Genomic DNA, 26,551 nt, shown 5'->3' with positions numbered 1-26,551 from the left:
CACAGATGACCTTTAGTAAGGAAATTGCTACTGAGCCACAATAATTTTTCCTCAAATAAACTTTGGCTCTGGTTAAAGCAGCTCTGTTTCTGTTTAATCCGAACCTTTGCAAAGGAGTTGCGTCCTGATTTCAATTCAGTCTCACAGACCGTGCACCGTTTATCTTTGGGGTTTATGTAGAATATTCAATAACAGGCAGCGCCCACACACACCCTCGCTCCCAGCCCATTTCTTCAAAGACCAGGACGCAAGTGCTCCTTGTGAAATAACAAGAAGCTGCCATACAGTCAGGTCAATCCAATTAGACTCACTTCAGTCAGAATTCTTTTTCCTAAGTTGCCACTGTGAAAAATTCAGAAAAGTGAGAAAAATCAACAGTCTCCCAAGAGGAAGGGCTTAAACTTGCAGCTTTAACGTCCTCTCCTGAATTTTCAGGACAATGAGGTGTCTCAGAGCTGCCAAAGGGAAAACCTATGGGCAAAAAGTAAGGGATGGATTACTAAGAATGGGCAATGAAGACGATAAAAGCAGTTTTCCTCTGGGGACTGGGTGGGGAGGTAAGGAAGGGGCAAATTGCATTCTGCTTTACACCAGCGTCCTGGGCCCATGAAGAAGTGGCAAGATGGAAAGATCTCAGCTGAAAACCTAGATCTATTTTTAAAACACTTTCAGGTTGTGAGCAGGGAATACAATAAATTGATTTGTTCCCAAATTCAATGCATACATCTAAATGCAGGATATGGTGGCATCAAATCCGTCTTCCATTTTAAGGGTTTCCACTGAATCCAAAAGCCCCCTTTTCAAAAATAAAAGAAAAAAAATGGTGGAGGAGTCAATCAGCATACACAGATCTCTGAGCACTTAAAAACATACCCATTATACACCTTATTCTGAGACCAATTCCAAACTCTTACTCTGCTCACACATCTAACTCCAGACATTGTTTCCTACCCCCAAAAATGCATACTGAGACTTAACAGTAAGAAGATCAACACAGTGAAAATAGAAATCTTCTTCAGCTTCTGAATTCTGAGCCAGCAGAGGCTGCATAGGATCGTTTCCATCTTAAATCTGCACACACAGAACACGTGGCTCTCCCATTGATCAGCAAACAAAATACACCATTTCTGTCTCGTGCCTTTTATTCTCTTTTCCTCTTCGTCTTCCAGACTCTTGTTCTTCTACAGGCTCATTTTCTCCCCCTCTCCTCTCAATCACTTCCCCTTGGCTCCTTTCCCTCTCCGTATCCCCTCTGCTCTCTTTTCCCTCCTCACTTCACTCATTTCTGGATTCCCTCACCATTTTCCAGCTAAGTAACCCTGGAAGCTTAAAGCATCGCCATCTTCCCTGGCACCACTCTGGGTCCACCTCAGCTCAAGAGGACAAGCCAACAACCTTTTCAAGCAAGCAAAGCCCCAACTCCAGCTTCCACATCAACATGTGTTAACAGTGCCCTTACAGATCCCAGGATTTGCAGAGGAGCCAGAGGAGATGGTTATCAGTGATCCTAAGGCATGGCAGCATCCGTGCCTCCTCGCAAAGCAAAGCTAGTTCTCTCCTGTGTCCTCCTCTTCCTGCTGCCCTGTCAGGCACTACCTCTGGGAACTTGCCTTCTCTCAGCACTAGAGCAGAACAGGGAGACCCTAACTGCACCAGGTCGCCTGAAGCTGGAAGCAAAGACGGATACATAACTAGGCTGGGGTCCCAGGGACCCTACCCAGGGCTGACAGCATGAGTAGGCGCAGCATAAAGCACAACATGGTTGAAGAACTGGGTTGTTTTTTTTTTCAGAGCGTGTCATCTTCTGCTTATGGCCATTCAAGTAAGTCAATTATAGAGGCTTTCAGATGGAGCAGGACTTGAGGAAAACAATACAGGCTGGAGAGAGCATTTTATGCGTCCTGAGGTCTCCATGTTCTCTGTGGCAAAGCCCTGCTCATCTGAAGTCACCATACATCCAAGTTCTGAGATCAAAAGCAGAAAAGAGCTTGAATGTCTACAACACCGCTTTAGCCAGACAGAAGGATCCAGCAGTCAAAAACTACACCACAGGACGGTCACCCCACTGCCCCAAACACACATGACATCCCTTCTGCTCCTCAGCGCACCAGAGAAACTCTGAAGTATCCTCTCACAACAAGCCTAGCCACTTGTTCCCAAGCATGTAATTGTTCCTGCAGCAATCTTTCTACGTCCAATACTGCAACCTCACCACTGTGTTCTCCTGCGTGCAATGCTTTCCTATTTAGCATTGATTTTGTTTCCATTTCCCATTAATTGCAGGTGAATCCATTTCTGGGCATACATCAGACTCTTAAATATGCTGGTCCACATTTAAAAACCACTCTAACACATCTTGAACATCTCTGTTTTTATTGCTTCTGTATTAATTACCATCCTATTCTACATGGATTCAAAAGAGTATACAGACAAGACTGCGATTTAAACATGAGACAATTTATTTCACACAGCACCAAGAGATGGACCTTCCAGACTTGACACAGAACAGCAGCAGGTACCCACAGGAGTAGATAAAATTATCCAAGTGTTTCAGTGCCTAGGTACCAAATGCTGAGCAGCATATGATGCACTAAATAAGCATCTCCTGTGCCACAGCTTCTGGACACAACAAAGCTGTGTCCATCAAACGATCTGCTCTCACAGAAGACAGCCCAGCCCAGCCACCAGAGCAGCCACTAGATGAGAGGAGACCTTTGCTCCCTTCTTGGTTTCACTGGCTCCTCCACAGGGTCACCTCTGTGCTGCAGATTCCCAAACGAGAGGGAGTAAAACAGGGAAGACTTCACCGACTTTGTAATAGATTTGCAAATACACTAATCAAAGCCCCAGATAAAACCTGGCGCTGCTGCTGTTGTTCTTTAATGAGTAAGAGGAAATCTTGAAGAGTACTAAGATGAAGCAGGAGATCAAGTCTTGCTAAATAAAACTTTAAATGAATTTCCCCTTTAAAGCACATATGAAGTACGCCTTTCATCTGCCTATATGATAACCACCTTCATGCTAGGATAAGAAAATATTTCAAAACAACCTCATCAGCATTTCAGCTAAGTTGAAGTGCTCCAAAGGGCTGAAGGAAGAGGAAATAGGACTGAAGATGAAAAGCATCTTTAGAAAAAGGTGCACAGCTAAACCAGCTATGGGCTTGCTATGCTAGCTGACAAAACAGCTTGTCTTACACATCAGAGAAGTGTTTCACAAAGACTAACCTTACTACTTGAGCTAACAAGACTGCCCCCTTCTCACCTTGCCATTGAGTAGCCTACGTTCCCACCCTCAGCAGGAGGTTCCTCCTTTCTACATCGCATCCTCTGAATGTCCTATCCCCATTTCATATCAATACCCTCATCACAGCTGAGCAGCCCTACTCCTCAGTTAAAGCTAGGAAATTGTGCATCTAAACTTACAGCCAGGCTGGAGTTTGAGCAGGAAAAGGTCCCAGGATTTCAACTTCATCTTCATTTGTTTGACAACAGCTACAGTCGAAACACTTCTGACAACAATTTCTACAAGTCCACCGGCACAGCAAGAGATCCGAGATTCTAGCGAGCAGACCCTGAAGCCATTGGAAACCAAAGTACAAGATTACAACCCATCAATAGCTATTGAGAAATAACATTCAGCTGTATTTATGTTTGTGTTTCTGCAACAGAACATTAAGAACTATATTTATTCCATCTATATCAACAGACAAGTGCTATGCAGTTACCAGCCCAACTTCACTGATGCCATAACAAGGCAGGAAAATAAGCATTCACTGCAGGTGTTTTCCCTCTAGTAGCAATGCATTATTATGTAGGTTGGCAAGAGGGTGATTTACAAAACACTATGGCGTAGCAATATGCTAGAGTGGGAACATGCTTATTCTTTCACGCACATCAACAAACTAATAGATCGGCAAATGTACAACAAAAGGTATTAAAAACAGAAGGTAAGTGAAAGCTCCACTTCAATCCAGCAAGGGTCTATTTCATTAACACAGCAATGCGAACACATTTCGTCCCTGTAGATGTATCAGTATGTAGTATTTGTGTGATCCATACACATACAGCATTACAGCCCAACAAACCTGCCACTGAAATGGATTAGAAAAAGCACACTATCCACGTGCCTCCCCTCTGCTACGATGATTAATTTAACGAAGAACCTTCAATGATTTTTTTTGTTTGTTTTTTTTCAAGAAGTTACTTGACCCAGAAAAGTATTTCATTTCTTAGGTTTCCATGATGGCACTGGCAGCTTCATCTGTAACAGTGCTCCTCTGCTGTCACAACCACGGGGTGTGGGTACCCCATCAGAGGGGCAACCGGCTGCTGCCCCATTTCCATGCCATCCCTACAGCCTTCCCTCCACTTCAAAGCTCTGCTTTCTTCAAGAGGAGCAGAAAGCTGAACCTTAGCCCATTTCCCACCCACACCAGCTCCAACTTCTGCAGTTCATAAGAAGGCTCATTAAGCAGCACAAGGGCACTGCTAATAAAGGGCATCACTCTGTAGTCACGGCGAGGGGGGGGCGAGACATGCAACTGCAAGAGCACAGCACATGCACATCCAGGGTCGAATCGCTTTACGATTGTATGTGACCTTGAAATGTTCCTAAGAAGCTGAAGAAATAAAGCATGTGAGATTTTTCTCTGTATCTGTAGATATCCCCCCAAAATACTTGAGACATTTGCAGTGTTCACAAGTGTGCAGATACAGGGCACCGTCACACCACACAAAGGGGTTTCCTCTGAGGAACACAGACCTGCAGAGAAGCCTCCAGAGGAACATTTCTTTTTGCTCTGGTAAAACACACTGTTTTTTCCATAAACAAAATTTGAACATTGCAAGAAAAGAAAAATTACCAACCCAAAATGCGGTGCGTTACTTCTATCTAGGACATCAGTAAAGAGTCAGAAAATACAAGACAATCCCCTCAGGATGGAGTGAGGAGACAGAACAGAGAGTGAATCATCAGATTAACTCACCTCATTTATTGGTTCCAACTGTCCTTTTAGACATCCAGGATGAAGCAAAGGGGAACAAAATGAAAAAGACAAAAACAGGTTAGCAATGCTCAAATAACTTTAAATTTTCTGCCATGACATGCCCTGGCCTGGGATAAGCTTGGATTTCTGGCAAGACAATATCTTGTAGATGTTAGAGGAAGGAGAGGTCTCCTGACCAGGCATCAGCTTCTGCTGCTTCCAGTCCTTCCCCACCAAGCTTCCTCTGCTCCTCCTTTCCCAGGAGCAAAATTCCCAAACCCATCTTGGAGCATGAAAATCCTGCTCATTGCCCCTTGCTAATGGGTATCACATGCAACCATTTATTTTCTTTTCTCTAATAACCTGTCTCTAATTGCAGCAACTACTTGCTGCTGACAGCAAACCACATTCAAATTTTCCAGTTAGATGCCACAGTGCAACAAAAGGCTTTCCCCCAGATTCAGCCCATATAAATACAGCTTCAATGCCAACTCCTTAAAAGCAACGTTTCTAGGAAGGGGCACAGACTCAGAATACTCTCCATTATGTACACATCACTTGAGGTAGCTGGGCATCTTCTGTATCATCCTCAGAAGTGACTTGAAGAACGCAAAAATTAGAAATTAAGTGCTTAAAACTTGAGTCATGCACTTTAATTCAAAAATCCACGCTGCAGCCACTTCCCTCAAGTCACGGAGAAAATCTACAGGAAAGGAAGAAATCACCACAAGCCAGTTTTATTCACAAAGCCACTCTTGGAATATTCTACTTGATCCATTTCGTTGATGACTGGACATTCAGTAGCATTTCAGACGCCTGCTGAAATGTCTTTCCTACCACTTTCTGTCTTATGTCTGAGAGTTTCCTAATTGTCCTGGCTGTCTTTCTATAGAAGGAATCCCTTAAAAAAAAAAAAAAAACAAACAAAAAAAAAGAAAAAAAGAAAAGAAACATATCACCAAACAACAAACAGAACAAAAAACAAAACAAGCCCACTCTACTCTTCTACGTGTAGAAATTGGTTTCTAACTTTACGGTCCCGACAGGGACAAGAGCAGCCTTTTATACAGAAGCTGGGATGCAGGAGTTGCCTTTAGTTCCAAGAACTCTGCCATGGACCACGTTTCAGCACAAGCCTCCCTTTCAAACTTCTGGGAAACCAGTGGCTGGTGAAAAGGCCACCACTTGTTAGAAACACAATTTAGCAGACTGGAAACGCTGCAGTCCAATGTGACAAGACAGTGATTACCAGACACCCATGGACCAACTGTTTAAGAAAATCCTAGATGGCTTAAAGGGCTTTAACATTCCTTATTAATGCAAAGTTGCACCCAAAGCAAGGCAGCCACAGCTACAGTGGTTTAGCGAGGCTGCAATGGGAATATTTAAATTGCTCTAAAATGAAGCGTCTGGCTCCGTGCCACACGATCAAACGCCGCAGCACGTGCTGCGCGAAGGAAGTGACATTTCCGAATGGCCCGCAGGGACGCACAGTAGGATCCTGTCAAGGGTCCCTCCTGGTTACGATCGGCCACCGGTGACGAGAAACCACCCCTGTGTGCCACCAGTCCCCAGAGCACAGGCAGTGGTCCCACGGGCACCGTAACAAAGCGCCTCTGTGACCACCCCCAAACCTCCACCAGGAAACGGGAGGACAGAAATAAGAACTAACTATTAAAGGGCAGAAGAGGCAACAAGTAACCAGGGCCACATAGGGCTTAAAAGCGGGGACCCATGAAAGGAAGGCAACAGGACCAGCTGTGTGCACCCACCTGGCTAACGCCGGGCAGGAGGGCTGGGGCTGGGAAGGGCAGAGGTTTAGGGAAGGATGCAACAGGCGCTGGGGGATCCCAGGGAGCAAAGCTGCTGTGAGATGCTCAGCCCACCCAGGAGAAGGGCTCAGCCCCTGGGGCTAGGGAGACACCGTCATGCCCTGCCACGTCATCCCAAGCCGGCAGAGGACAACCCAGCTGGGAGCCTCCAGCCACAAGCGAACCCTTGTCATGGGCTGACCACAGCTGCCCCAGGCTATCCCCTCGCCTGGAGCTGGGTGCAAGGCAGGGCTGTACCTCTGTTTCACACCTTGCTGCAGGGGCCTGGTTCCCCCAGTCTTCCTAGGCCCACGGGGAGGGTCACCAGCTCCAAAGCCACACAGCCACCAGTCACAAACAGGCCAACGGACCAGCTGCAACATCTTGCCATAGCAGTGTCTCCAGGGATACTGCAGCAGGGTGGGTTCCCACTGGTGACAGACCAAGTCGTGACCCCACAGTTACACCCTCGGGGAAGGCTCACAAGCTGCACCACAGTGGAGACCACAGCCTAGGGACAACGGGGTCCCCTCAGCCACACATCCAAGGGTGGCCTCCCACCACCCTAGCGTGACTAACACCACAGTGTGGAGACAACAAGGTGTCCCTGCTTCCCTCATCTCCACTGGGGTGTCTCCACCTCACACACCGTGGCCTCGATGATGGCGCTGCCAAAGGGTCCACCTGGCCCCACTTGCGGTCCCCGCCAAGCCTGGGGGTCCCGGGAGCCCCACAGCCACCCAGCTATATGGGGCTCACCCCTGGGCACTGCAGCAGCTCTGCCCCGAGTGGGAGGGGGGCTGTGGGGGCACGGCGAGGCGGCTGGAGGTAGGCGGACCCACAGGACAAGGGGTCACAGGTGGCATCGACAGCGGTTGTCCCCATCAACGCCCCAGCCCCCGGGCTCCCCGCGCAGCTGGAAATGCTCCACTGGGGCTTACCTTAAAACTGGGCGGCAGCCCTCGGAGCGACAGATGGAAAACAGGCGGCTGGGAACCGCAGGGCCGGAGGGAAAAACCGCTCAGGGTGTAAACCAGCCCCAAAATGTAATTCAGCCCCGCACTACTGGGAGGGGGGGGGGGGGTCCCATCCATCGCTCCAAAGGCTGGGGCTCGCCGCTGCCCAGGGTGTCTGTGCCCCCCACCCCGCCGGGCTGTGCCGGGCTGGAGGGGCCCATTAAGTCCCCCGAGCATCTCAGTCTGACCGCGGGGCTTAGCATCCTCCACCCCCCCCAAGAACTCCTTGTGCGGGCTCGCACGCACCCGGTCCCCCCAGCAGAGAGGAGAGACAGGGCTGAGGGCTGCCCGCCTCCCCCCGCGGGGATGCGCGCCTACCCGGCGCCCCCGGGGGCAACGGGCTTCAAGCCCCGCTCCTGCCCCGGCCCCGCCTGTCGTCGTCCCCCCCCCCCGGGGACTGCTGCCGCCGCCAGCAACTCCTCCCCAGAAGTTAAGCCGAAGTTGCGCACCCGCGCCGGGCAAAGAGCACGGGGGGGGGTGGGGGGCCCCTGCCACGGCACCGGCACCCGTCCCGCAGACGGAGCGGGGTTTTCCCCCCGCACCCGCCCCAGACGACACACACACCCGCACCCCAGGGACGCGGATCATCCCGCCGCTCCGCACCCACCTGGATGTACGCCATCTTCCGCGGGGCGCGCAGGGCGCCTCCCGCCGCGCTGCTCCGCTCCGCGCCGCTCCACCCGCGCCGCGGTACGTCCCGCGGTGCGGCACCGCCCCGGGCGGGGGGAGTGGGAAGGGGGGCGCGGCTGCGGCGCCCCGCGGGCGAGGAGCGGCTCCGGCGGCGCTCCGCGGCCGCGCAGGCACCGCGGGGGCCGGGGGCGCCGTCAGGGCGGGGAGACCCACCGCGCCCCGCCGCCCCCCCTGGCTGATCGGGTCAATAAAACACGCGTGGGGTTTGCGGTCCCGGGGGGCCGGCGGAGGCTCCGAGCAGGCGGGCTGCTGCCCGGCCCGGCCCTGCCCGCGGAGCCTCCGCGGGGCTGCGCGGCGTGAGCCGCGGGTGCAACAGGTCCGCTGCAGCGCGGGCAAACACTGACCTCCAGAGGGCCCGGCGCGGAAATTCAGGGCTTGGAAACCCCTGCGGGCCCCCGGGGGACACAGCCGGGGGCGGCACGGCACGGCCCCCGCGGAGCCGCCGGCAGCGCGGAAGGTGTCGGTAGGAGCAGAGGCACGTCCGTGTTCAGCGGCGGCAGCGGGTGCGAGAGCGGTGGCCTTGTCTGATAAAGCAATTTTTATAGCAGTGTTCTCCTCCAAAAAGCTGGCTGCAGAAGAAGACGCTGTAAGCACACCAGAGTTTCAACAGGGATGTGGCTGTTTTATGAGCTTATGAACAAAGTTAGAACATACAGACTCGCATCTTCCCGGGCGAAGATGAGGAGCTGGAGTAAGAAGGGAGCTTTTAACCCACAGACCACACTGAGCATCACCTCGCTTGGCTTCGTGTCCTTGTGCTGACCTATCAGGCCCTGAACCAGAGGAGATGTGGCCCACCACTTGCGATCTTGGGCAAGTCCCACCACATCGGTGGTTGGACCTGGGGATCTCAAGTAGGAAAGTAGTCTCTTTTGAAGTCAAACTCTTGGAAAGGGAAAGCACAGGAAAGGTGGAGATTTGGGGAAGGGAAAGCACAGGAAAGGTGGAGATTTGGAGCTGTTCCTCTTGAGCACCACTGTGGTACCACACAAATTACAGGCTTCCCTACGTGCTGCTGTGAATGAAGGCTCCCACCCTCAGCTTCGGAGGAAACTCTCCAGCTGTACTGGCACCTTCCTGGCACATGGATTTACACTAAACCCTGGATGAGGCACAGGGGCAAGAGCCAGTGTTTTACAGCTCAGCCCAGCTGGACGGTCAGTAGTTATGTGCCACAGGGCACTTCCCTGGCTCACACCAACCCATCACGTTTTGAGTTTACTGTGGTGAAAGGCAAAGACATCTCCTGCTCTGGTGAAGAGGATACGTACAGCTTCAGGTGTTGGCCAGCCTAAAACCACGGGTCACTACTGCTCCTTGTGGCGAGGAGGGAGCCTCTGGGGCCGGATGGCTTTGGAAAACTCTCACATTACTGATCTCATTTAACCGCCCATTTAAGTTCCCATTGAATTCAATGAAAAACTCCCATTGACTTCCGTGGGAAGGGACATACTCTGAGTTAAAAAAATAAATTCTCTTTTTCCCCAGGGAGAGCAGCTACCACTTTAGAAGAATAATTACCACAATGGAGATAAGCAAGAAAAAAACCTGTAGGACTTAGCTGTTTCAGGCAGTTTTGAGCAAAAGATTAAACTGTGGTACAAGTTGTTTGTCAATTTTTGCTCTGCAATTCTTTTTCATTCCACTTCTTTCCAAGTGCCAGTGTTTAAAATGTCAGTCTTTACTTTGAATATCGTTGCTCTTTTCATCTTGACTCACCACCGCCTTGATGCAGCTTGCAATAAGTGAACACATGGATTATTTTTTTTCCATGTTACAACGTACGGGAGAGCAGCTTAAACTTTTCAGACAGATTTTTTTGACTCTTTAAAGGCAGAATGCTGTGAGTCACAAAAACTATGGCATGCCTCACTATGTAAATGTTATGTGCATGTTTGTACTTACCCCTTCAAAAATGTTTTGGACAGAGAAAGGAAGATCCAATGCTGCATCAATTGTCACCGACTTTTTTGGCTAATACATATAAGTATTATGAACACAAAAATAAGAGCAAAGGAAGTTTTATAGGGGGGTTCACTAATACTATTGCTTTTCACATGGAAAAATGTCCTTTTTCCCCCCACATACTTTTGTAGCAGACTGTAGTACAAAGCCATAAGATAGATGTGCTTCCCTTGCACACTCATACATATACATGCATTTAAGTGCCTTTTACACTGTTGCTTGAAGGCTTTTAGATTACAGTCTCTCAGCAAATATATTCACTAAGCAAGCACAGCTCTAACCCAAAGAATATGATGGATTCGAAACAGCAGACAGGTGGTTATTGTAAAATCTAATTTCAAATCTGCATATGGCTGATGCTCTGATTAAGCTCTGCTTCTACAGCACTCAGAATAAACAGACCCATTTGACATGATGACAACATAACCTTTGGATGTCCTTTGCTGTGCACGCTCTGTGTCTGATAAGACACATTCCATGCTTCCCACATGTAATGGCTGCAATGCAGATGGCGAGGCTTGCAAATGCAAAATGTCTATGCAGAAAGCAAGGTAATTAACACTGCTTTTGCAGAATATGATTTTATGATAGATTTCTGTTCTTACTGATACTAATACATGTTGGGAATAACATCAGCCACATCCAGAGCATGTGCTTGAATCATTACAACCAGCCCAGCAAGTAGCAAAATCTCCCTCCAGCATACCAAATCAGTTCAGCAGCTTCACAGACAAACCAAGACCAGGGCTGCCAGTATTCAAAATGCCATGTCCACATGTCTTCCAGGCCCTAGCCAAAGGCTTTCAGCTGTCTCTTGCCACAAAGTTAAGGGAGAAGAGCATCACTGAAAAAAGTGGAGAAAGAAAGGAAAGAAAAGAAATATGATGGCTATTTCAAAGGTTTTTCATTTGAATCCTCCTAAAGCAATTGGCAGCGCTTTCTGCTGCGAGGGGGAAAGCAAGGAGAGCAGTGGCAGTGCAAGATAAGATGAGACGTCTTACTCTGCTCTTCATACGCCAAATCCTTATCCATCACCACTTGAGCCTGCTGGAATAGCTGGCTACCACTCTGCCTAAAAATAAGCTCCTTATCTCCAGGTGTTTTTATAAATGGCAAGCCATTGCAGCTGGTGCTTCCCCACTGCTGTTGGCAGCCCATAAAGGTCCAGCTTCTCTCGTCATTAAAGGATTAGCTTCGTTCCCCCACAGCATCATCCCTCCAACAAAGGCATCTTCGATTCACTCTTCCAGAGCCATCTCCAGCAACGTTTGTCTCCTTGCAGGTTTCATGGAAATGCAGTTTCCCTCTGTGGTTTTTTAGGCCTTTTTCTGCCTCGGGTTTGTACCCTGAAGGGGCAAGTTCATGAGGTTTTATCCAAGATGATCTGGGCAACAGGGAGCAGGACTGTTCCCTGCACCTGGGAGAGATGAAAGGGCAGTGGGCACTGATGCAGAGACCCTGAGCAGTGGAGCATCACACATGGGGAAAAACCTGGGTAAATACCCCTATTTGGGAGCACAGGCCAGGCTCCGAGAAGCCTAGCTCCAGGACTGACTTGGTGTCAGGCTCTGTGTTGTGCTTTGTTACACATGCAGAAAATTCCTGAAGTGACCTGAGCTGAGGTCTGCTTCCTGCTGATGGCAAAGGTGCAAGCTAAACGCCGCTGGCTGCCCACCCAGGCTCACATGCTGATCCCCTCAATCCCTTCTCCCAAATTCCCACAGAGGACTGTGCCCAGGCAGCTTTGTTTGGAATAGGGAAATGATCTCCCAGATCATTCCTGGTACATTCCAGGGGTTGGCAAGAAGCCGGAGCCTTCAGCGCCTCCGTCCCAAGCTCTGGCCCCTTGAGGCATGCGAGGGTCATAGCAGCAGGGCTTGTGCCAGTGATGATGCAGTTTCCAGCAGGAACTGAGCTGACATCAGTGTGACAGACACAGATTCCAGCTAGTGACAAAAGGGGAAGGTGCTACAACCCATTTCCATGACTCATACAGCCTTTGGTCTCCACCGTCTCTAAATTAGCCCATCAACTCCATGGACGCCTCTGAATCTGTCCGATTTAAAGCCAAGTTACTACTTCCCAGGCTTCTGTGTTTTCTGTAGCCAACTGTTCTTTATATTACACTGCTGTATTGTATTACATCCTCCTTTGCTGCAATTTTCTTCAGCTCTTATGCCTTTCTGCTTTGGCATTAGCTACCTCAGGATCTCCCTCACATCTCCCATACCCGACTCACACCCGTAGCTGGGAGGAAAGTGCCAGCGCTCCCCCGGCTTGTCGCTGTGCCCTGGAAAGCGCTCTTCTGCTTCACTTCAGAAACAGCTTCTGCTGATGCTGCATCTTCTGCGGCGCATCTGGATTATTAACTGGCCACCTGGCAGCTCCCTAATTGGCAATATCAGTAAAAGCACATTTTTCTCTTTTCTTAAGTCTGCAGATAAAGTGGCTAAATTTGATCTAAAATCCTCAGATCCTCATTGCCTCATATAATTTATAAATGGCCTTGCTTATGCCATAAAAATTACAGCTACTCTCTTGCACTCACACGCTTCTATTTTGTCTTTAACATACGTTCTGGCAGAGAACTGAATGACGCAGCATAATCTACTAAAGCTATTTCTATAGTAAACAGAGATAAAAACCACAGCCAAAGGGCACACAGCCTCCGAGGAAGCAGGCACTGCATGCTATTGTATCAAGCACTCGGATCCAAGTTCCTGCTCAAAGGAAACCAGTCCCCGGAGGGAGCCATCGCCGCCTGGTTAAGTCATGCTGGGTTCCAATACGCTGACCACGTCTCGGCACCAGTCCCGTGGCAGCAGAGCCCTTGGTGGCTTTACGTGGTGTCACTGGTGTGAGCCAAGCGTTATCAACCGTGTTGAAGGCAAACGGTGACTGCTAGGTCATGTGTAAATATGAATTTGAGGTCATGTTCTTTCAACGACCTAACCTGGCAATGAAGATAGGACCTCTGTGGCCTGGGACTTGCTTGCTCGCAGGGTCCCCCCTGACTCGGTGCAATTTCAGCAGTGGGAGAGTCCCCCAGAGAAGGTACGGCACTGCCAGGACTCTTCTGCTTTGGAACTCGCTCCCTGCTTTTAGGCCAAAAAAACTTGGATATGGTATGCTTCGGGTGATGCTAAAAAGCCGGAGTATTTTGAGACTTCCGAGGAGAGAACATTGTATTTATAGGGAAGTTCAGTTTTTCAGTTGCTTTTGTAATTCATTTTGTTTCCGACTGGTTTATTCAAGCTGTAGGGCTGAGGAGTTAGCTGCTAGATTTCTTTTCCAGGCTCACATTTCTAACTGTTTGCAGACATAGGACAGAGCTATTTTTGTAATATAAATCATTACAGAGAGAATATCTCACAGTTCCCACTGAAGCAAATTCCTAAGGAAGCGAGCTCTATTTTTATAGAAAATTTCTACTTAGTGTTTGTCCTGATCTAATGACTGAGAAACAAGCAACATCAGCCTTTCTGAAGCCGAGAAGTTGTTTCTCGCTTTCTCAGGAAGAAAAATCCAGCAAAAGGAGAATCATTCCTGCCAAGAAGAGCTGGATGGGAGCTGCGGACACGGCTTCCCAAGCCCCTGGGGATGCAGCAGGACCCTGGCAAGGGGGGGGCTGAGCAAATGGGGGACAGAACCCAGGTCTCCAAAGTGACACAGCTTTAGAGATAAAGATCCTCAAGGTATTTCCAGTGCCCATCTTAAAAGGTAAGAAGATACCCTCTAGAAAGGCCAGAGTATGGGATTTTACAGACTAAGGCAAACTCAGTCTCATACTCGCTCAAGGTCACTTCTCTGAGACTCAAGGATAAAACTGTAAGACAAATGCTGAGACTTTTGGTTGCATTGCAACTCACAGATGACTTATTTTAGAAGAACAGTCTCATCCCCTGGAAGTTGTTTGAATAACCGTGCTACAACTCTTCCCATTGGATTCACACTGATTTAATAAGTCACGTTTTTAAATAGTCCTTTTCTATTCATAGGGAAACTAAAACTGGTATCAAACCTGGAAAGAGGAGGGGGAGGAATTGGCATTTACAGTTTTCTCCTTTCCAGAAGTGGCCTAAAGTTGTAAGTTAACACAGAAACAGATGTGGTCAAGCACACTTTCTTCAACCAAATCAGCTTTCTAACTGAGCCCTGGGGCTGTGCAGCTGTAAAATGTAGCAAAAGCTATGCAAAACCATTTAAATATGGCTGGTAAGAGAAAAGCTTTTAAATTATGAAACAAACGACCAAAACAGAAAAATAGAGAACGCTTAAAGCTTTTGGAAAAAACAATATCAACAGCAATAAAACCGCTTCTGAGCTGCAAAGGAACAGCTACGGGGATAAGTTTAGGATCGTTCAGCTGCAAATACCAAATCAGCATTTGCTCAAACATGCCCATGTCGACTTCAGAATTCAACAGGTTCAAAAGGGCAGGACTATTTTTATTACAAAAGGCTCCGTTTCCAATCGTCCCCTCACAGCAGCAGAGACTGTTACATCTGGTTTTCCCATCTCATTAAGCAGATGTGCAAAATACCGTATTACGCAGTAGAGCTAAACTGGGTGGGTTAAAGGGGTAATTTGCATTCTAAAGCACTGCAGTGCTGTAGCTGAGAAATACATGGAATTACTGCATGTTTCTGCCTCATAGGGACCTCGGTTTCACCCGCCTCTTTCTGTTGTTCAATTCTTTTTCCGTGTTCCCCATTCCTATGCATTTACCCTGCAGTGTTTTCACTAGGATGCAGCTCTGCTGAAGATTGACTCTGTAAATCCAGCTAAATGCAGCCAATACAAATGGACCAAGTCCTTTCCAAATTAAAATTTCTTTCTCATGAGGAATCTCTTCTCTGGGCATTAACAGAAACCAAAATCACTACATAGAGCAACACAGTGTGCTTTTCACCCCTTGGATTCAGAGCCATACTTGGAAGGTAAACCTGTTTTCATCACAGACCGAGCCAACCTCATATGCAAAAGTCTGCTCAAGTCCAGGTGATAAAATTCCTCCTTGCTGCTGGGCGTTCCCCTGGGTGTCTGACTGAAGAAACCTGTTCATATAGATTAGACGGTAACACGTTTGCTCTCGGGTTTGCTCCCTGTATTATGCAGGGGGCAGCACGTTACGTTCCTCCTCCCATATTACGCCCAGCAACTTGCAGCTGACCAAGCAGTGCTGTCAGGGAAGACGTCTCTGCCCCTCAGCAATGTCCTGGGTGCAGGTCCAGCCCCATCTGCCGCCCCATACCACTGTGCCAGTAGCTCAGCCAGCATCACGCACCATCTCGGGTGAGGAACTGCATGCCCACTGACCTCAGAAAAGCAGTTTATATGAGTCAGGGACTGCATTAGCCCTTTCCCAAGGGAGGGAGCTTACTTGTCCCCCTCCCTGCAGCATCCCCTTTTACGGGGCTGAACTGGGGACCTCGTTAGCAACGCAAATAAGTTTCCAAGTAGAAAAGGGAAAAAAGTAAATCTGATCTCATCCTGGCCTCCTCCCCCACTGGAAGAAACAGAGTGGCTGGGCCAGCGCACGATTGCCATCCTGTCCCCGTTCCACTGGGATGCCACTAAAAGGTTATGAAAATACTGAGCGGGAGGGAGAAGGGAGTTATCCATCCATTCCCTTTGCTGCAAGGGCCTCCCTCCTCTGCAGGCCCGGGCCCATCATGGAGGGGGAAAATCTGCTTAAAACAAACACTAACTTTCCCTCGAGGGGCAAAGACATGCCAGAGCAGCCAGGACGGCATCTCCTAGTATGTGCAGGCTCCTGGGTTCAATCAGAATGGCATATTATCCACCCAAAATTAACTTCTGCTCTGCAACTCTCAGGTTTCTGGAGCAGCTGTGTTTGCTAACCACTGAGGGTGAGGATTTTTATTCAAATAAAATACCTGTGCACTTCACATGCAGCTACTCTAACAGCAGTCAGGCAAACAGATACTCAAACTCTTGTGCTCCCAGAGCCCTTTGATATGAAAGTCTCATTATAAAGGTCTTTATCGGCCATAGAGATGAATTTAACCGCTGAAATGGCCTTTTTTCAGGTAGCAGACATCACAGCCCTCCAGCTGCCACAGGTGAGTGAACAGCACTGTCACCAGCTGACATTTCAGAAGGCAGAAAGCCATGCTCAAACCACATCTTCTTCCAGAAAAGCTACAAGCCCCGAAAGCTTTGGCTGAAGAAGTTCATGCAAATCCCAGAGTTAGCCCTCAGAAAAGCCGTCATGTTTCCCACCGAGGGCTGACTCTTCTGATGACCATCCAGTTAGTCTCCATCTGCTCCAAGGGGATGGCCCGTCCTTGCAGCATAGCTGCTGCATTCCCTACTTTCCCCTTTCTCCCACCATATCCCCGATAGCTTATCTACACGGGTATTTCTGTTGTTGCTCTAAGTTGGATACTAATTTCATCCCGCAGCATCTCATTATAATTAGCTCTTAATTGCCACTTAACACAGGGATCATTTCGGAAGACCATAACAATTCTTCCTTGAGGAATTATTTCAGTGTTGAAAGCTCGTTATGTGCCCCTGTAAACGTTTTGGGTAACGAGAGTGATTTCAAGAGGCAAATTTAAAATACCGCTGCTCACACAAACTCTGGATTTGCAGTTTCTTTGAGTACTACTAGCATTTCCAAGGAGAAAACCACACAAATCGGTGTGTTTTGCTACCAGGCTCCCTACCCCTGGCACCCACCATGTCTTTATACTGAAAGTGGGAACATTTTAAGGAGCACCCGTAAAATGAGAGGGGTAAATGCCACAGGACACATTGCTGCTGCTCTGCTGGAATTGGTGCTCTCAGCCAGGTGGAAGCATGGAGGACATCCCAAAGACTCTGCACTTCACAGCAGGCAGCCATTCAAACAGCCAAGGGCTGAGCAGACCGTTAGAAGAAACTCATCCATAGACACACATAAAGCTTCATTCAAGACTTGCTTTGTTCCTGAGCACGTTAGACTCCTGCAAGATTTGAAAACAGACAATTTACCAAATTCTTACCAAGATCTCCTGCGCTCTCACAGCAGAAGCTGAGTGCCAGTCCACTTTATGTAGTCATCTGCCTGCCAGGGCAGCAGTGAGGAGACAGAAAGAGAGGACTGATACTCTCTTACCAGGTAATGCCTCATATGCACTGTGTGTCTTAAACCAGCCTGCCAACAGGCAGTTTAAATCCTGCCAACAGGCAGTTTAACATCTGGTTGCAGGTTCGGTAGGGTCTGAATGGCTGCTGAGCTCAAATAGCTTCTGGGAACACACTTACGGGTTCCAAACAGAAATACTTTTTGGAGAAGTGCCTGTGAATCACAGTCCTTAGGACTAGCGAGTTTCTTCTTTTTGAAACACACTTAAACAAGCCTCCAAGCGTGTATGACAAAATAAGATGCTCAGAAGACACACCAATACCCTCACACAACCACCTCTTTGGCAGCAGCCACTCCGCCAGCAGACAGACCCAGAGCCGACAGCAGCATGAAATACCAGCTCAAGGAAGACCCTGGGTAAGGTCTGCACAACCCATTTAAATATCTAGTGAAAGCCTATAATGTGCCTGTTTGTTAATACACTGATGTTTGTACAGCTAAGCGTGGTCCTAGGAGAAGAATTTCCAAGAAGCCGTAAGTATCTGTTCCTAAATGCATTGTACAGCACAGAGAAGTCTTTTGCAACAGAAATAGAGGAATGACTCATTTCCTCTGTAGCTGCTGCTCCGGCGCTTCATTTGCACAGGCAGTGGAGCGGCTCCCTGTGCCATGCCAGCAGGGACTGGGAAAATCAGGAGCAGTTTCCAGCATACGTAAACCTAACTGAATTTCAACCAGGGCTTGTCTTTAAAACGAGTGATCCCAGATTGTCATGTGGCATAGCAGAGGAGACAGATGCGCGAATGGTTCCCAAGCACTCCCTCCCTTGATGGGAGTATTGTATTTCAGTGTTTCAATTCTGCACAGCATAGAACATTGGAAGAGTGAGCGGGGAGCTGCTCTCTCAGCTCTAAGTTTCTCTTCTCCCCTACTTGAAACTGGAAAGGAGCGGACTGAAACAGCAGTGGAGAAGTGGGCTACCTTGTTGGATTTTGCTATTGTCCTTCCGCTGTTCCTACAGCTAGCAGGTTTCTATCAGAACAGCAAGACTCTTCAGAACAACTCTTCCACTTTCTCCACTAGAAATCCATCACAAGGGTAATTTTTCATCCTTAATTTGACAGCTAGTAACCTTCACTGCATAATCCCCATCACTTCTGTCTTCTTGATTCCTTACCTCCCTTTTTTTATTTTCCCACCCAGATTATTCTATAGACTCTCTGTGGCAGGGATAGAAACCTATAAAGGATCAGAAGTATTAATGAAAACACTAGCAAACTCTTATTACATCCAGTCCAGCTCCAAGAACTGATTATTCCATATGCAGCTTTGGTCCTGGTTTTAGGGGGGGAAATAAATCCCAGGGGTTTCAAGAAATGCACAGCTGTAACTTGAGTACACAGAAATTTTCTGAGTCTCTGAATCAGTGCTGCTATACTTTAAGGGGAAAAAAATAAGGCTTCCTTAACACAGAAGACTGGTACACGATGACATTTGATGCATAAGCATTTGTAACAACCTTTAAGAGTTTTGCGTGTAAATTGTTATTTGAATCCAAACAGACTGTCGCACAGATACAGAACATACGTTATCTATAGCTCTGTTGCTGATCGAGTATTATGGTGCTTTGAATCAGTGCTTATAAAGAAGCTGCAAATATGCCAATTCTTGGTTACATATTTAAAACAGGACACCACAGGCACATGCACCAGAGCACAGGTAGCCTCTTAATTAGGCACACCATATGTTTGAGAAACCCACGACAGTAACATAATGTACAGGCAGATGTATGTATGGTCAGCCCTCCATATCCAGCTTATTTTGTAGTTGGGAGCTACTCAGACCCCTTGAGTAAGCAGAGCGCCCTCCTCTGAAGCATGAGGAGGCGCTGAAAGTGAATTCACACGCTTAAAGGGGTGCAGGTCCTTGCCCCTGTGTTAACCACCAGCTTCCCAGTGCTATCAGCCCAACAAAAGTGGGGCTGGCTGCTTTTCTGCCAGCTGCTCAAATTAATTACCATCAGTCAGACTGTCACTTACCTCAGGGAAGACTCACCAGGAAGACATTTGAAGAGGTGACACAGGAAATAAACCAGCCTAGAAAAGCAAATTTTTCACGTCTGAACTCTTTTGGAGCCGTATGAAAATTAGATGCACAAATAAGAGTCCCTTCCCCTCCAGGCAGCTTTAACTTGTATTAGCAGTACTTAATCAGCAATTCACTACTGACCTTGGCTGCATTACAAGAGAGGTATTTGCACAGGGATGGAAAGATTTTGAACAATTTATCCAATGACTTGGATGCAAACGGGCTTTTCTTTAAACACCAAGCATGCAAGCCCTTAGGCCAGTTAATTTTTTGTCAACAGATTTATCGTGAAAGGAAACTCCTATGTTTCTTTAATGATTTTCTGCTGAATAGAAACTTAGGCTTCAAACTGAGAAATATTTCAGACCAAAGAATGAATGGAGACAAGAGGATAGTTACTGCTTTTAAAGGAAGCCATTCATACGAGATAACGTTATTAAAGACGTAAAGATCTAAATACACTTCCTCCACATTGACTTGGGTGACTGAGTGTTGACACTAAAGGAATGACATTCTTCCAGCCTTTGCCAGCCATTCTTCCCAGCCCTTTGCCGTGAGCCAGCTGGGCTGCCTCAGCGCTGTACCGACTACCGCTGCCCTCTTACAGAAGCTACAGAAGCTACTCCCTGCAAGGTAAGAGACAGGCACGCTAAGATCTGGAGATAGCTATTTTCAGCCTAAATCAAATCATTTGATTTAATGATTAAAATGCTAGGGGTCCTGCTGTTATGTCTTTCTTTAATAGGGCACATCAGCACAAGCCACAAGTGTATAGTTCTGGCATCTCACCAAAGATTAATAAAAGGACAGGTAACTCGCTGGTCCATCCAGCACACAACTCCTGCTGGCTTCAGCAGGATTTTTTCCACATTTAATAAAGCCATGACCTACGCGGTTTGAAACGAAGACATATCTGTACATGCCATGCTGAAAAGCTCACACAGGTACTGTGAAACAAAGGTGAAGTCCTACCTCTTCATCATGCACCAGAAAAAGCAGATTTTATGCAGTGACCTGAAACTGGAGCCAGGGAAACAAGAACTGAATCCTTCGTAACCTCTGAGCAAGACAGCCACAAACCCCAACGTGCCCCATTTCAAAAGCCAGCAGCATCACAGACGCTGCCAGCCGCACTCCCGTCTCTCTCCTGGCTCTTCTCCCATATCCCTCTGCACAACTCCCAAGGCGTGGACTTCCTGCTTTCCCAGGGTTTTGCCACTTTGTCTCCTCCTAAAGAGCATATAAACCTGTTGATTACAGTTTTGTGGCTGTAGGTAAATTCTACTGAAAAAAGATAACAAGGAATTTAAATCTTGAGGCATAGACGCTTTAAAACAGCTGTTTATTACTACAGTGAAATATTAAAGCAAAACCACCAACTTTTTATGGAAACAATAAAAGTGCAAATGTATTTTGATATTAAATAGGAAATGAATTTATAAACGTTTGATTAAAATGGGCTGACACTTTGAGCCTATAAACACTTTTTTTTTTTAAAGAAAAAAAAAAAACAATAGCAGCTGAACACTTTAGTTTAATCTTTGGTCTGATTATTAACCAGCAAAAAATAGTTGTACCAAGAACATCCATTGCAAACAGACACTTAAAATTTACATTACTCTGCAGAGATTCAAAATCAAAAGAGGAATGTTTTCAAGATATTTAGTCAGATAAGAAATACTGATGTCTCTGAGAAATACACAGCATTTTTCAATGCAAAATGAAGTCACATATATGCATTTTGGTACTGTAAATAAACTTATTCTCTTGTAGATGTGACTCCTCTTCCAAATCAATGTTCAATAAAAACAACTTCATTTGCACAAAGTCTTTGCAAAATTACGTTGCGGGTAAAGAGAACCAAGAACCCACGTTAAGTGCTAAATAACTCTTTCTTCTGTGTTTGTGTTTCAGTTTACTCACACAGAGGCAACCATGCTTGAATCTATGATACATTATAACAGTTACGACCTTAAACAAGTACCAATTCATAACCTTGTTCTGTGTACAGTATCCATGGGTTGGGAGAAGAAGGAGAAGGCATAAGGCCCACAGGATTACTCCTGTAGGTCAAGTTGTCTGAACACCTCCATGCAGATAAGGCCCTATAATAGCTCCAGGACGCTGCAGGTACCACTCCTATCACTTTTGTTGTGGAGTAAGATGAATACCATAACAGAACCCAACTTTTATCAGCTCCTTTTGTCAACCATATTCGTGAATGCATGCTTCGTAGCAGATAAAGAAAATACAATTAATATCTCAGTTGTGCAAGCGAGTCACAAGTTAATCTAAGAGATTTTCTCAGACCTCCTACCATGGGCACACTGCCTTACTGGCAGGAAGTCCCCTCTCCTCATGATAGCTTGCCCAAGCCTAAGGTTAAAGCAAACGCATACGTTTTCTCCCATCACCAGCCATCACAAACTCAAAACTGCCTTGCTGAGCAAAAACTCACACTGAAGACCTGCCTGCATGGCTAATAAACTGAGGGTTTGCCTCACTCTTCAGCCCTGATGGATTCAACCACTTTGAAAAATATTTGGAAATACTGCCAAAGCAAAACCCACTTAAATCTCTTTTCCCTACACTCCAAGCGTGCCTGGCTTTCGATAGCTCTCCTCCAATTTTATCCCCATGTCCTTTGGCTTTTTTGCAGCGCGTCTTCACTGAGAGTTTACCATCATTCTCACTCACCCCTCAGCCCAACTTTCATCTTCTGAACTACTAATATTCTCCACCATCTCTCCTTGCCACGCATTTCCTAATGCAATTGTCTTTTCCTAGCACTACTACATTTTAGTGAGAAAGTCTTTACAAATCTCTTACAGATTTTCATGTATCACAGCAATACAAGATACACACCAAATATGCATCCCCTTTTTGGAGAAAAGGCCACTTGTCAGAGACAGGGATGCACAGTGATGTAAACAAACCAACCACTGACTGAGGTGGTTATGATGCCAGAATTAACAGCCAAAGAGTATTTATGTCATGAGTTCAGGCAGTCAAAATACCCTGGGACGGTCACCTAGTCCTTCTTTGGGCAAAAGATTCAATGGCATTGATTGCAGAACTGCATTTTATTTCAAACACCAAGTAACAAAAGTCTGCAAAAATAGTATATGCCATGGGCTACTACCATGAGAAAAATCGAAACACCAAGGTAGCTCACTTTTAGCCTTAAATACCATGTGGAAAGAACATTTGATCAATACTACCTATAAATACACCATTTGTATTTGTAGAAAGAAGCACAGTACTTCATATATAAAAATAACCCAACTTGCGGGTGTGACCTAGGCTATAATTACCTGAAAATAAGACTGCAAGAGCAGTTAAAAAATACACAGAAATAGGCAAACATCTGCCTAGGGAGTGTTTCCATTTAGAAAAATAGATTTCTATAAAGCTTCATAGATTTTGGAAATGTTTGTTTTGTGCTCTGATGCATAGAACTGTGTATAAAGCACACCAGTATCTCCACATACATCAGGGAGAGGAGTATATTGGTAACTTTAAGTTTTCCTAAAGCTTGCCAGAAGTTACACTTGGTCATTTATAATTCATTTCAGACTGCTCACCTAGGACACGGTATAGCGGGTAATAAGGCACACAGCTTCCTGAGTGCCAGCGACTCAGTAACACATTTTGGGTCTTAATGCATCAATTACTTGAGCAGGTGACCCAATAAAACAAGGATTTGAAATTCTGAATTTGCCAAGACCCTGGGTCACGAGGTTCCTCTAACCCCAGGTACCTGCACCAGCAGCTAAGGACACTTGCAGAGCTGGCTGCGTTACAACTCGCCAGGTTATTCCAGTGACTGGGACATCACCAGGCGAGAGACGTGGAAACTATCTGGCAGATGTCCATATTTACAGGACACCAGAATCCATAGCCTAAGACTGCCACTGTACCATGAATCAGTGCTAAATAATTCTCAAGTACCCTGAAATATTCCACCTCCTCCTCCCCGCAACAAGATAACAATTTGCTATAGCACAATACTGTAAAATCCCATCGGGTTATTTGGTCAAGACTGCCACAATCGGACAACTGGTCAGGCAGTCATCCAAAAATCCCACCAAACTCCTACCAGAGAGCTGGAGGGTGCAGCAGTCATCTTACAGCACTGAGATTTGGACTGGTTTAAGGTTTGTTCCAAAGAAAAACAAAACAAAAACAGAACAAAACAACAAAAAAAACCACCCCAGAATTTCTTAGTTTTGTTGTTGGTCCTTGAGATAAAGCAAATTCTAAGAAAATAATACTTGAAACTGGAAAAAAAATAATACATCTCAACAAGAACCGACAAACAAACCTCAGAGTATTTCCTTAAAAGAAGAGTTTTCTCAGGATGATTCAAACATCATCCCTTTAACAAAATACTAATGCCTCCTCCATAGCAAGTATTTAGTGCAGCCAATTATCCTAAAAGGCCCTTGTGAAAATAAAGTGCTATTTGTTTCCTTTTATCTATATTTCAATACTTCAGTATAGCCTTCACTTGAACACAGAAACACACAACTGGATTCTTCATGCTCTTATCGGAGAGGTTTTGCGTCTTACATCAATTTTACATTAACACCCACAATATATTTCTCTTGAGCGCAATGTATTCAATTACACAGGAAATTTAAAGCGTGTCATTGAGCACTTCAAACAGTGATCAACACCCATGCTCTAGTGCTCACTGCATTTTAAGAGCATCTTGGTATAACGGGGGGGTTTCTTTGCATTTACAAGATTTTTAAATCCCAAATGGATTTTCTATCATAAAAAGTGAATCTCAGGAAAAGGTCAATTTTGCCACTAAGACAACAAGTTAACATCAATTTCCAGAAATGTCAGTTTGAACCTGTTAAAGTTAGGTTTGCAAACAGCCAACTGTACGTAACACTTCTTGTCTAAGGCATTTCCCCAGAAATTTCATAGTTTTCCCATGAACAACCAATGAGATTAAAAAACAAGAATCACAATGTCACTAAGTCTTGGCCTCTGGTTTCCTAGTTTTCTCAGGTCAGGGACAAAACCACAGAACCACATTTAAACGGGTCCCACCTTCCTGAGGCAGACACGGGCTCTCAACGGACCAGCAAGCTGAGAGCACCCGCTGCCCTGGCAGGGTCCACAGGTGACACCAGCTCACCCGGCCGCTAGATCACTCTCCTGGCGGCTCCTGCCTGGCCTCGGTGACGTGCCGGCATGGGGTGGGCACTGGTCGCAGGTACCGGGGGCTGCTGTACATCCTGATGACATGCGAGGCCTGGATCCAAGTGTTGATCAGCTGGAAGGCAGCCAGGTCCAGTATGGCCCCGTCGAAGGCTGCCAGCAAGTTCACTGGGGCGGCTTCCTTGAGGAATCGGGGCAGCACCACGGCCTCAGGGAGGCTGGTGTTGCCCAGGAAGGAATGCATCAGCACCTGCTTGCGCAGGCAGTCCCTGAGGTACAGCACCAGGTCCTCCAGCCGCTCCACCAGGAACCGCTCGTCCCAGGCCTCCAGGGGCCCCTGCAGCAGCAGGGAGAAGAGGGCCGTCTTCAGCACGTAGGAGGAGAGCACCCGGCCCCACTGGGAGCAGAAGGGCTCCTCCAGGCCATGCCCGCGGAGGTCCCGCAGACCCTTGAGGATCTGCAGGCACTTGAGGTGGCAGGAGGAGGCTGGGGCCTGCTCTTTCAGCCAGCTCAGCAGCCGCTGCTCCTGCCGTGAGGTGTTCAGGCCCCAGAGAGCCTCAGAGGCCAGGGGACCCTGTGGGCCCTCGGGTGGCAGGGCCGTGAGGTAGAGCGCGTCGCCGAGGGGGATGGCGGGGATGAGGCGCACGGCCATGGAGATGTGGCAGCAGACGTAGTCGGAGCAGGGCAGGATGTGCAGCGTGGGCGGGCGCCCGGGGCAGGCCGAGAGGCTGATGCGGCAGCGCTCCTGCAGCCGGTACCGCACGGCGCCCAGGCACCGCTGCAGGTGGCCCTGGAACCAGCGCAGCACCAGCCCCGAGGAGAGGTGGCTGCGGCCCTGCAGCTCCACGCAGAAGCCCTCAGCGAAGGGCCGGTAGCGGCGCGGCCAGCCGGCCCTCGCCCGCAGGCCGCAGACGAAGGCGCCGTGTGTCCCCAGCCCCTCGGCGGAGTGCGGCTGGGGCTCCAGGTGGGGCGGCAGCCGCAGGGGCACCAGGATGTCGAAGCAGTCGGGGCTGCGCACCTTGTGCTGCTCGTAGGCGCTGCCGATGCGGACGAAGTCCCCGCGCAGGCTGAGGGCCAGCGGGCCGGGCTGCAGCCCCTGCGCCTTGGCGGCGCGCACCAGCTCGGCCACGACGCGCCCGACGTGCGCCTTGCTGTGGCCCAGCACATGGGGCGAGAGCCGCAGCTGCCGCCCGTAGAAGCTCTCCAAGGCGCTGCGCCGCGACGCCGCCGCCGCCGCCGCCGCCCGGACCCCGCCGGGCCTGGGGCCTCCGCCGCAGCAGCGGGCCAGCAGGCAGCCCAGCAGCAGCAGCGCCGAGCCCTTGAGGAACGGGACGGAGCCCGCCTCCGCCGCGCTCTCCCCGGCCGCGCCGCCCCGCAGGGCCTGGTAGAGGCAGAGGAACGCGGTGCAGAGGCCGGTGACCAGCGGCCAGAACACCCGCACGTTGAGGGTGTAGACGGGCAGGGCGCGGCGGGGGGTCGGCCCACGGGGGTGGCCGCCGCCCGGTCCCGCGGGCGGGGAGCGCCCGCCCCCGCCGCCGCCGCCCCCCTCCTCCGCCCCGGCCGCCCCCAGCGCGGGCCGCGCCGCTGCCCCCCGCCCCGCCGCCGCCGGCACGGCGGTCGCCTCACGCCTCCCTGCCTGCCGCCGCCGCTCCGCTGCGAGCCTTCCTCTTCCGAGGGAAGCGGCGCCGCGTCAGCCGCCGGAGTGAGCTCAGAGGAAATGCCA

The 26,551-nt window shown here is 48.4% G+C and overlaps 2 protein-coding genes across 3 annotated transcripts in view; both read right to left on the bottom strand.

Moving 5' to 3' along the window:
- The window catches only part of SYT17 (synaptotagmin 17), a 52,221-nt gene extending 43,750 nt beyond the window's left edge, over positions 1-8,471 (bottom strand). The window contains exons 1-3 of one of the 2 annotated variants that reach the window (XM_074158526.1): positions 8,422-8,471; positions 4,988-5,005; positions 3,426-3,574 (exon numbers count right to left, since the gene is read on the bottom strand). In XM_074158526.1, coding sequence (XP_074014627.1) covers positions 3,426-3,574; positions 4,988-5,005; positions 8,422-8,436 — 182 coding nt within the window. In that variant the 5' untranslated portion in view covers positions 8,437-8,471. The remainder of the gene's footprint in view (positions 1-3,425; positions 3,575-4,987; positions 5,006-8,421) is intronic. The other variant, XM_074158525.1, reaches the window with a different exon arrangement.
- Positions 8,472-24,817: 16,346 nt separating this feature from the next.
- On the bottom strand, positions 24,818-26,332 carry ITPRIPL2 (ITPRIP like 2; the record flags this gene model as incomplete). Its single annotated transcript, XM_074158751.1, has 1 exon — positions 24,818-26,332. A coding segment is annotated over one exon (1,515 nt), but the record flags the coding sequence as incomplete, so codon positions are not given.
- Positions 26,333-26,551: the final 219 nt, after the last annotated feature.

This window comes from Numenius arquata, chromosome 14 (genome assembly GCF_964106895.1).
Source record: "Numenius arquata chromosome 14, bNumArq3.hap1.1, whole genome shotgun sequence".
Lineage (NCBI taxonomy): Eukaryota > Metazoa > Chordata > Aves > Charadriiformes > Scolopacidae > Numenius > Numenius arquata.
Note: the sequence above shows the minus strand (reverse complement) of the source record. Positions and strands in the feature narration are given on the sequence as shown.